Below are 12,530 nucleotides of genomic sequence, written 5' to 3'. Positions count from 1 at the left end.
ACTTTTAAGTAACTACACCCAGTCTAATAATCTGGCTTTCCCTTGCACCTAAAAACAGCTGACCACATCCAGCTGGTGTGTGGTCAGAGGTTCAAGACATATAAGTGGCCAGTATGCTCCATCAGAACTGCTCGTTTGATGGTCGACACACTTTTGAAACATCATCCTCCTGCACTCTCCAGTATCTGAACTGGAGGGGAGGTAACGCACAATTTCTATAATTTTCAAAACGGAAATACACCATTCTGAGGTATTGTTTTGTTAAACTCCTCTTTAAAATTAGGGTTGGTAATGTTGCAAAACTAGCAAGATATTTTTGTATTATCCAACCTAGCCCAGTGTTGCCAACACTTATCTAATTAATATAATAACCAGCAGCACAAGCTCCAAAGGCAGCTAAATCTAGCAAGAATCTCGCTAAATACGCAATACTGACAGCTCATCCCTTCAGGCCTCGCTCCAAAGCCATTCTTTTAAAACTATCGTCGTAAGCATGAACATAAACGGCATTCATGGCTATCGGTAGCAGCTTGTGAAAGACTCAATGAAAGCACAAGCAATGAAAGCATGCAGGCAGGCCGTCCAATCATTTAATTTAGGCACAATAAAATGATTGGACGGGCTAGTCCTGCGACAGCCATCGATACCAGACTTTTCTTTTTTTTTGTGGTCAAATTTGATTTATTGAGTGCTGTCGGTATGTTATGATGATTTCAACAAATATAAGAAGAACTAAACCAAACCCTAGCTTTAAGGGATTATATTATGACTAATGGCAATGCTTTGTAAATACTGTAGTGCAAAGAGGATTTGATTTAATCCCAATCTCCAAAACCGTATTCTGAAAATATTTGGTTTACCATCAGCGGTTAAAATGACAGTTTTGGTAGTAGACCAAACAAGCACCATGAGGTAGACCGTGCACCTTTAAACAGCCAGCAAAACGCTGGATAAAAATGAGGAATTGACAACAACAAAAAAAGTAACTCTGACCCAAAGTTGGAAACCACTTCTGGTCTGACATTCATTTGGCCCCAGGAAAACTGGATGGTCAATTGCAATATTGGCAGATGCCAATACATGGCCTATACCCTAAAACCCGTCCCATGTGTTTTCCCAAACCCTCCTCTTCCCCATGCAATATGCAAACTAACATTCATTGCAGAGGTACCCACTGTCTCACCTCTGTTGGATGTTGAGGTGTAACAGTCAGGAAGGAGACTAAATGGTAAGGCAGCAAAAGTGTAACTCTACTAAACACACACCGAGTATGTCACAAAAACAGAAGAAGTATATAGTACCCACAGGAGAGGCACAGTATCACATATAAAAATAAAAATAAAAGATTCTACAAAAACTCAAGATAACCCGTTATATGGTATTGCTCACTACAATCGTAAAACCCTCAAGCAACAGCAGTGATTTTAACATTTGGAAAGCATCCTGAGTGCAATAATACAGCAGTATTCCTGAGTGTGTGTTACACCAACTAAAAAACAAACAACAACAAAACTTCAGCAACATTCTTCATCAGTATTTTTTTTCTTTCTTTTTTAACCTGAGGTAGTTCCAAAAGCAGCTTCAACAGGTGGACGAGGACCCGTGTGTCCCGCCTCTCCATCAAAGCAGTTTGATTGGCCTCTGTGCTTCCCCCGACGTCAGTGTTGCCCAAATCCCCCGCTCAATCAGAGGTCTCGGGAGGCGGTGCTGTATGGCTGTGCTCCTCGTCTCCTTTCAATGGGGCCGGTTTTCCCTGAGAACCTGGCGATGACTGTTGCGCTTTGATTGGGCAGTTAGCAACCATGTGGTCGATGCTCTGGCAGAAATGGCACTTCTTGGGCTGGGGTGGTAACTTGCACTCTTTGGCGTGGTGGTCCAGGCCGCCGCAGTTGTAGCACCTACAAGAGCAGAAAGTATTTAGTCTTGTGTATTGTTTGCTTGAACACGCAATAACCGGCTTATTTACACATCCAACAGAGCACATTGTGACTGATGTGGAGCTGTGATGTTTCTGGCCAACGTGGCCAGAATATTCATACATTAAGTCACTTATTGAAAAATACCTGTCTCTTTAGCTACTAAATAAATCATTATGTTCACCAGCAAGTCACCAACTGTTTCTGTCTGCTGTTTGGCACTGAGCAGGTAGCGCACAGTTGCTCTACAGCTATTTTTGCTTAAGTCAGCTGCCTGCTGCGGCACCATTGAGAAACAGCAGATTCATATAAAAGTATTAATCTAAAGATCCTCTCCAGAATATCTTGCTTTTTTTTGTACTAAAAAGTTCTATTCACTTTGTGCACATACTCCTTCACGATCATTTTTAAATCCCAAATCCGGAAATGTATCTAAAGACGTGAGCTACTTCAATGAAAAGTCCGATGTCATATGGCATATTGAAGCCTGATCGGCTTTCAAAGTGTTTTGTGACGTCACAAAAATCCTGCTTGTACGTCGTGCACACCTTAATCTCAGATTTAAGATAAACTACAGAGAAACATTTGTCCTTCAGAAGATGAATGTGAAAGCACTGAAGGCAAAGCATCCAAAAGAAGTAACAATAACCAAAGCACATTTTTGAGTGAAGGGGCATTTGTAAGTTGCACCTGTTTTCCACTAGATGGCAACATTTCGCCTGGAATGGCATTTGGTCATACATCTTGAAAGGGCATGTTAGGTCACACCACATTGCTCAGTAGAGGAGCACACCAGGTCAGAACAGCCAACAACACATCATAGTTAGAGCGTTGCACAAGCATTTCATTTAGCTCTCAAAACTGTTACTATCACTAACAGTACAAACTATGGCAAAGTGCTGACACAGCTAACCGTGTTTATCCGAGGGTGAACCAGTGGGTGAGTCCTACGCTTCGGCTGTAGCGGCCGTATGAGCAGTGCAGAGCGGCAGCTGTAAACAGTGGGGTTTACTCACATGCACAAACATGCACTAAAGGCACAAGGCAAAACTCAGACTAAAATGTACGACCTCATTTTCTGCTCAGGTAAACGTTTCTCCATCATATCTTTACATAGCAAAACGTTGTTTACCGCTGTATTTATGCTCCGAATCTAATATATTACACCTTTAAGTGGCACGGCTCATACTTTGTCATTACCCTGGTAGTGATACCAGGACTCATTATCTCGAAGTATCGTGAACAGCTTGTCCTATTTGTCCCTGCCTGTAGCTCACCTTGGACCTCGTTGTATCAAAAGGAAGACATCCGTTTCATCAGCTTTGAACTTTAGAAATGGACACCATGAGGGGTCAGTGGGAGCCATCACGGACGCCATCGGTCACCACAGTTTGAACATAATCTATAGAATGGCCACGCGTGCAAGGGCGGAAGACAGATGGGTGGTGGGCGTGAGGCGGTCACTCTGTGCCACTGCGGAGCCCCTGCCACCATTGTAGCGGCAGATGACGTTTGAACAGAGCGCCTGCCGAGGGGTCAGTGTGGCCGTTGGGGTGGCGTCAAGGTCTATACCGTCACGTCACAGAAGCTACCCACATCAGCATCCATCAGGAGGCAAGTGGAGGGAAGGGGAAGTGGTCCCTTTGTCTAAAAAAGCTGCAGTAATGACCTCTGAACCTTGCCCTACCCGCCCTCTCCTCAGTTCTCTAACCCCCCATCCCAGCCCTCTTGCATTTACTCATACACTGTTGCCATGACAACAGTGACCTTTCACCCCCTTGCCCAGGCCCTTACATCTGTTATCAATTAAATGGATAGGAGATTTTTTCCCCCACCATAAATATAAATAAAAAATACATACATGTGGTCTATAAAACATAGACTTCAAAAACCACTGTTCACTTTGGTTGGCAAAACACGAACTAAGAACTACAATGTACTTCTTACTCCTGTCCCAATGATATCGGACTATTAGTTTTGATCAATCGATCAATCGTGAACCAATGAAACGCCCTCCAGTGGCATTAGAAATACGCCAGAGGGGTACGATATCTTATCCATGGATCAGTGTGGTCAAGGGAGAGTTATTGAGCCACCGCGGGCCTCCCAGGACTCTTTGGGGCAGTAATGATCTCTGTTCTCACACTGACTACTCTCTGGTTCTAATCACAACTGACAGGAGGGTGAAGTTGATACACCTCTAACCCTGTGCTTTATTGATATTCAAAGAATGACCCAAAAATAAAGGCTCCTGTTAGCTTCTCTTTCTTTCACTTGGAGGGACGTTGTTGCCTTTGCACGAAACCCCTTAAATTTTCACGAGAAATTGAATGAAGGACGATACATTTGAAGATTTGGCTCTTTTGTAACCTTCTCAGGACCTGAACTCATGAAACTACTTTTTCAGGGATCATGTAAAGGTTCGGATCAAAGGAAAATCTAAAACTTCCTTGTAATGTGCAATGACTATAACATAGATTTGGTAGAGTCTAAAGAGAACGTGTAAGAATTAACAGCAAAACCTAGATGAATGTTTAGGTTATTTAAATCATGATTGGTTTTGGAGTTTCAAATCGCATTGATGGTTTTAGGAAGGTTTAGGAAGAGAAAAGGAGTCAGTGGGCGTGAATTCACTAGGGGCCAGCAGATTTAAACAGTTATTGATCCAGGTCACACGTCAAGCCTGCTTGTGTGACCCTTGCTTGGGCTGGAGGTGGGGGTTGGGGTCGAGAAAGAGGAAGGAAAATGGGGAGAAACTAAAACACCATTGTATATCTGCTCCAAACTGGACCCAACAATGCCTGTTTGTGGACTTCCGAGAAGGAAAGCTTCTGAGGGGTCTCAAATGTGAAAGCGCAAAATCTGTTGCAGAAAATCAAGTATTTCCAAATTATGTTTTAGTGAAAATGCAAAGTGTTCCTTTACAGGTTTAGAAAGCTGCACTGCTGGCATTCATTGAATGTCTTTCCTGCTCTTTCCCCATCTCATCCTGCTTACCTGTCTCCCTTTGAACGTCGCTTCTGGACCTTCTTGCCTTTGGGTCTCCTTTCACTGCCCACACAGTGTATGCCACCTGGTCCAGTGACCTTCTGCGACTCGAGGCCCTTTGACGACTTCTTGAAGGTAAACTCGGCTGCCTCGCCCTCCTTCAGGCTGCGGAAGCCCTCCATGTGCAATTTGCTCTGAAAGGTAACACAGGAAGAGGATTCAGCATCTAAATTATTGTCTAGTGTTTGGGGGAACTCCAGTTATGTGGGGACTTGAGTTTGTGAAAGGAAAGACGAGTCATATATTTCAATATTTTTCCCATCACAGAAATACAGAAGATAATACTTAGTGGGATATATGCCTGCTATATTATCAGACTAGTGTCCAAATCACCTCCACATTGACCCTTGAGAACACACAGTGAAGAATGGGTGGGGGTTGATCTCATCAGAGCCTGATAGGACTTATCAGGTATTTACGGTGAATATTACCTTGCTAAAACAAACAACCACTACAAAGCTTGCTGTCCCCACTTTAAAAGGTCAGATTGTACAAATACTGCCCTGCCTAAAAAGGCACCGTTGTCTTAATGCTGCTTTGTCTTTTTTGCTGTGTTTGAGTGGTAAACCTGACGAGGATAACCTTCACCCCCCCCCTTCTAACGGAGGAACAGCATTCCACACTGCTGCCCCCACCCCATCACTCTTCCCACCCACATCACAAAGCTCCACGAACACACTGACCACCACCACTAAACCTAAACTGCAGGATGCAGGGGTTAGTGCTACGGTTGGGGGTGGGGTGAGAAGGCAGTGTGGCTTCTCTGGGAGGTTGGGGGGTCAGCGGGACATTCCTTGGATAGTTGTTTGGCAGAAAGACATGAAAGATAAAAAAAAGTTGAGGGAAAGCCCAAATGATTGATACCGGCCTCAGTGCTTGAACATGTGACATCTTATTTTTTGTGAAAGAAACATGGGGATATGATTTTCTAGCATGTCTGGTAAACAGCAACATTGGAGAGGCGTGTTGTTTTAAATCAATCAACAAGATAAAAAGGTTTGAATACGCTTAGAGTAAAAACTAATTCAGCGTCATAGTCACTGAAACAGGGTTCACCTGAAGTGACCTGTTGAGGTTCTTCTACTCCTCTTTCCAATTCCAAAGAAATTAGTGACGAAGGGAAGGTGTGAAGCAGCTTTGGCTAACACAACATGGGAAACCCCTCTCTAAAATCCCCTTGGTGTGAGATCTCACAACTAGAACAGACTGTTGACATAAGAGGAAATATCCCTGATGAAGCAGGTTTGTTTTGATAGACATTAATCCCATTTTCTTTGAGAGTAAAGTTATATTATGATCGTTCTGCATTCTGCGTTTACCAAATCAGCCAGGGATCAAACGGTCCTCAAAGCACATGGTTTATTGGGCGGAAAGTTTGGCGTCTGCTTCAGACCAAATCCAAAATGATCAGTTAAAGCATACAATAGTTTAATGAGCTGGGTATTAGCATTGTGCTCTGCAATTAGAAACAAACAAGCAAGCACCATCTTCTCTAATCCTACAACTCACAATGGAGCATCTGCTGCAAAGTCCTCAGCAACACAACTGGTGAGCCATGACATCTGAGTGGTGATATGGACGTCCGCAGAGTCCCAATCCTGTCAGGCCTCTCTGGCCCGGTGACCGTTATCCCACGTCCTCTTCCATGTGTGACCTTCCCTACCCCCATAACGGACCCTGACCAGCCACATGCCCACATCAGGTTATCCACACACAGGTACAGATCAGTGTCAGGGTGGGGCCTTTTTAGCCTTAAGGATCTGATGTGGGGGGCCTTATAAGTACTGTAAACTCTGTGCAGAATGTGTCTGGAAGCCAAGTGAGGCAGAGAAAGACATCAGAGCAACGCGGGACAATAGCAGGACTGCTGCTGAGACAAAGAGGGGCTCGGTCACGGCCGAGGGCTGCTTCATTCGGATGCATGGCTCTATTGTCCACCTGCACAAAGGCCAGTGGAGCCTGGGAGTTAATTTGACACGCAGCCACTAATTTTAGGGCTGAGGCCTTTTACGTTGCCATAACCCCTATACATCCATCATTGACACGCGTGTCTCCACCATTTCTACTGACAGAGAGGGAAGTAAGTCATTGGTTACGCATTTCTTGTGGATAAATCCTGAGAACATGAGGTCTTCAGTAAAGCAGTGAGCATGTTCTCTCTCAATTTGAGCTTCCTTTTAACTATCTGCAGCAACGATCAACTTGCTTTCACAACGGAGACACTATTTGTTTTGTAGGATGCATATAATGGCAGTTTGTCTTATACTTCTTGTAAAACCACCCATTCATCTGCATTTTATTTTAAATCTGTAAGCACTGGAGCGCAAAACTAAGTTTCTAACCCCACTTCATTCGTGTTTTGGTTTGCATTATGATTAATCAGGCAGCAACGTCCTGTGTAGAGTCAAACAATAATTCAGTTACAATGACTGATATCTCTATATGCATCATCATGGAGCACAAATGACTTAAAAACAGAATTGTGTGTCTGAAAACTGGCTTCAATAAAGTGGGGAGACATGCAAGCTTATAGGAATACAATAGAGAAAAAACAAACTTGCATTTTATCTCAAGCAAATAAAGTTACATCTTTAAAAAAGGAATTCAGTAGATAAAAGTCTCCACAGCATGAGGCCACCAGTAGCCTGGTGTGAATAAGAAAATATACCAAAAATAAAACCCTGGGATCTCCTTTCCTCATTAAAGCTACCACAGTGCCACACACACAGGGGGTTGAGCAGACAGCAAAGAGCCTTTAATCATTTTATGACAGGAACCTTGAGGTGATGAGCAGCTAGTGGGGACGCCTCACATTCACATGCTAAGCCTTTATCTTATCAGACAGCAATGGAGGCGCTCGCTTGCATGCGAAGGGGGAGGGAACTGCACCCCCCCTCCCCCCACACACCTCTTTACCACCCACGCCACCCGTTGTATGCAAGGTAAATGGTTTGAACAGAGAAGACTTGGAAAGTTATCCTTTATCTCTTCAGACTGAGAAACAATTAAACCTCAAGTGAAGGAGTAAAAAACGTAGAACATCACCAACCTTAAAACTACAACTCTATTACATGTGTCCATTTTTCACAGCCTGACATGGGTATGTGTTAAAAGCCTTCGTTAACTTTAAAAAGTGATCAATAATCCGTGTTTAGATGGTTTGTCTATTTACAGAGATCAACCCAGTCAAAGTTTCCACTTCAGCAGATGCAATGATAAATGTAAAAATCCACTCATCACATTCCAAGCAAAAAGGTAATTGAATAAATATCGTCTGTAGCTCCAGAAGAGGAGCATTTAAGAGTCATGGCGTTTCCTCCCCTTTTAAATAATCCGTTTTCATCTCTACTCACCCGATACGTATCGATGCCAGACGAGTTCAATCTAAACTCTGACCACACTTTTATTTGTCCATAACATTATATCAGCGTTCCTCTTTGAAAAACCACGAGGGAGGCCGGCAGCAACACGTGGTCCCCTGAGGGAGAAACACCCACCACACTGCGAATAAAAGCGTCCGTCTAACTCCGTTAAATATATCTCATATCATTTGAACTTTTTAATCAAACATATTGAAACTCCTGGTAAGATCGTTTTTAAGTGTTCTATTCTTTACATCGTTGTTTTTTATTCGGGTGATCTGTTAACTTTGATTAATGAGTCATCGCTCACGATAGTAACCAAGACAAAAATCCTACATTTAATTAAGCTGTATTGGAAACAGGTGGGGTGATCTCACTTCTGCTGGCAAGACATGCTACTTGATTTCAGAGGGAAAGTTGGATTTTTCAGCACGAGCAACGTCGATACATTACACCAGTGTTGAGTTTCACTTAGTCACAGTTTCCGCCACCGAGAGAGTCGTCCTTACCTGGTGGACAAACACGTCGACCGGTTCGTCCAGTGGCACTCCCTCTCGATCAGTCATGGACAGGAACCCGAAGCCCATGCGGACGTTGAACCATTTGCAGAGTCCGACTCCGTGGAAGGACTGTGAATCCTCCTCGGTGCTCGGTCCCTCATCCTCCTCAGTCTTACACACTCCTGCAATAAAAAGTGTATGATTTATAAAAAAATAATCAGCAAGCCTACACACTTTTGGAAATTGGGGCCATCCTTTCAACAAGGTCTGAAACCGGAAAAAAAAAGAAAAAAAAACTTTTCTCCTTTCTCTCGCGTTGCTGCATCACCAATCAATAGGAATCGATTACATGAGGAACAAGCTGAGGCTGCAATGTGGCTTGATTTCGTATAAGAAACTGAACGACACACGGCCCTCTTTTCTCAAGGCATATACCGCAACTTTGCACTAAATAAGTGATCTCGGGGGATTTGCGTGCTGTCAGAATCTCTAAAGAACGTTTAATGCATCGATAGACACACGGGCTGCTCATCACGTGTGTGAACAATACCTTAAAATGTTCTACTGATACACAGTCCTACACTAGAAAAAAAAAACACAAACATAATTAACTCATTCAAAAAAGGAAAAAAAAATGCTGTTCAGTTATGTTACTCAACCTGGGAATGCCTGGTTAGAAACGGAGCCCATGTCTTCAGTTCTGCCTTGAGTCAAAATTAGCACCCACGCTACAGTATCCTTTTTTTTCAGCCCTCAAACTGGGTAATCCTCACAGATTGCCACTTTCATGCAAAATGCTGTGAAAAGCAGATACTGCGCAGCGAGAGGGAAAGCGGGAGAGGGAGGTAAACAAAAGGGGGCTGGCAATCTATTCCCTCTAAACAATGAGGGTGGAGGGGAGTGGGGGTCACCGGGCAGGGTTTGACGAAGAATCCCCCCCTCAAAGAAAGAAAGAAGAAAAATACAACAACTCAGAAACAGACTCTGAAGATATAACTCCCACCAAAAGCTCCCAACATACCTTCTGCCATGTTTGTGGGCCAGTTTACTCCCAGTGTCTTTCTTTCCTGAAACGCGTTTCACCCTCTTTCTCTCTCTCCCTCCCTCTCTCTTGCAGTGGTCAGCTCTGCTGGTCAATACAAATGACCATTTCTCATCCAACAAACCCCCCACACACTCTCGGTCACGTCCACGTGATTCACAATTATACAGTCCCCAAGGATAGATTGCATATTGTGTAATAGAAGAAGGGCTCAACTGTGGAGAGTGACCAATCACTATAGCGACACGTCCCCGCGACATTATTATGGGATTTCTATTTAGACTTGTATGAAACTCACAGTAAGTTGTTAGTACGGTATTTACATACAAATAGAGCCATTTTCAATCTAATATGTGTAGCTTGTGGGCCTTTTTTTTTTTTTGCAGGACAGGGGGAATTTCTGTAAAAATACAATCAAACCTGCTTTTATTCAGCTATTTCTCAATCACGACTCTTGAATCGTGACTCTAAAATAGGAAAAATGAAGAAGAAGAAAAAACACACATTTTGTTTCCTTTTAAAATGAGATCTATATGCAGTATGGCTGCATGCACCCGAGGTGGGAGAGAGGAAATACAACTAGTGGAGCCTAAATTGCCTGTTTTAAAAGACCCAGGTTTTTTAAAAGTCAGTTTGGGTTTAATATATAGGTGTTTTTTAATTAGTGTAGATTATGTTTTTTATAAAACAATAACATCGACTTTATTGTGCACCATGTCATCTCGACTATTGTTTCTCGTTGTGAGCTTTCGTTTCTCTGCGTTGGTGAGCTTCTGTCCTAACATGCCAGAGAAAGGTTTGTAATGTTAATCCAGAACATGGAGGGCGGGGGGAATAGCCAAACTGACTCAAACCGACAGGAGAGTTTAAAATATAGAAGTAAATAAAGTAGAAGAATGCAGAACCGATTTTTTTTTTAAACGGACCAAGATTCAAGGTGGCAGCATGTAACCAAGCCAAGCTGGCCAAACGAATTCATGGATCAATAGTGATTGATCACATCATGTTAAGACGTCGACTCGTGTCCTTGTGGAATGATGGATGCATCAAAGACCGAGGAAAGTGATCTTTTAACCAAGCTGAAAGTGAGAGTCCAGCTCCGAAATGACAAACAAATAGCAAAAATAATTATTTTACAATTAATTAATTAATTAAAACGAAACACAAACAATTTTAAAACAACTTCAGCTGACATAAAAACAATAAACACAAAACACTACAATACAAAGAAGACATATTTTTGAATTATTAATTTGTTCAGATTATACCAACGAACATCTTAAAGGATAAACAGATTGTATTTTACTTTTTATATATATTGTTTTTGAATGAAAAGCTTACTTTTCGATGTGTGTGAGAGAAATTACTAGTTGAATTAGTCACATCATTTATCTGTTGAGATTAATTAGAACGTTTCGTTAATAGTATTATTTTTGGTGAATGCAGATAAGCTGCGCCTCTGTGTGAACCCTTGATTGATGTTTCAGAGGTGACTAGTCGATTTCATCACAACTACCACAACGACCCCTTGTGGACCCGCAACATGCGTATAAATTGCCCGAAACATTTGGCTGCATAACCGCCAGCCAAAATTATGGAATCGTTAAGCTACTCAGAGAAAGCTGTATGCACCATATCAATGCGTTACACTGGTACATTGTTTCTTTCAAGAAACTTCCGCCATCATTCCAAACATCTTGGAATAAATGTGTTTATTAACATGCTTCTTGGCTAGAGAGAAGTTATAATATATTATATTATAATATGAATCAGAACCTCCAACTAAAGTCTCAGGTTTACTGAAACATCTTCTGGACCAGGACGGAAGATAAGAAAGGAAACATAGGAACTATTGATGTTCTACTATAAAACCAAGTACACCAAAATCGATTTGATACATTATGCTGATTGGATTTTTTGTTTGTAATTGGTTTTCGATAATTTGTTTCTATTTCGGGATGCTGAAATGTGAAAATGACTAGATGTGGTATTTTTTAATCTGCAAAATGAAATATAATATTCTAGTTTATCATTACGTTTTTGAAGATGTACACTAATCTTTGCGACCCTATTATACTACTTTCTGACGTCTTAAAATGATTTAGAATGGGACAACCTAAAGTAGCAGATTCATTTTGAGGGATTTTAACTAATAATTCTGACACAAAAAGTATTCTCAAAGTAATACACAATTAAACGTCTGGGACTCTTTGTTTCATTGGTTTCATTGTTGGTACATTTGGAAAGATTACAGTAATGACTACAGACCTTAAACGACCTTAAACAAATCACAGTAATAGACATTTGAGCTCCTCCAACTCTTTAAGAATTGCGGTGTACGAATTAACAGTATGAAAGCTGGGGAAAGAATCGGTAACATACTTCGTCATTGAACAGCAATTGTGCTCTATTAGGATAATTAAGTTTGTTTAACTGATACGTTAAGTTATTTTAGATTTAATTTTACGTTAAATACCACAAGTTAAAACGCCGGATTGCGTCATCAAACTGCCTCAACAAACTGCTCCGTAGACATGGAAAACAATGTAATGAAGTATCAGTAAACCAGATGGAGGGGTCAGTGCCTCCCAAGTGCTGCCTCAGATTATCTTGGCCGGAAGCCAAGATCTCACTGCTGGCCTCCAGCCAAGGTGCACGGAGC

The 12,530-nt window shown here is 42.0% G+C and overlaps 1 protein-coding gene across 1 annotated transcript; it reads right to left on the bottom strand.

Moving 5' to 3' along the window:
• Positions 1 to 1,681: 1,681 nt before the first annotated feature.
• On the bottom strand, positions 1,682 to 9,516 carry lin28aa (lin-28 homolog Aa; the record flags this gene model as incomplete). Its single annotated transcript, XM_079227513.1, has 4 exons — positions 1,682 to 1,898; positions 4,914 to 5,098; positions 8,836 to 9,008; positions 9,486 to 9,516. 4 exons carry the CDS (start codon positions 9,514 to 9,516, stop codon positions 1,682 to 1,684), a joined length of 606 nt encoding a protein of 201 aa, XP_079083639.1.
• Between the last annotated feature and the right edge of the window lie 3,014 nt (positions 9,517 to 12,530).

This window comes from Taurulus bubalis, assembly GCF_910589615.1.
Source record: "Taurulus bubalis genome assembly, chromosome: 12".
NCBI lineage: Eukaryota > Metazoa > Chordata > Actinopteri > Perciformes > Cottidae > Taurulus > Taurulus bubalis.
Note: the sequence above shows the minus strand (reverse complement) of the source record. Positions and strands in the feature narration are given on the sequence as shown.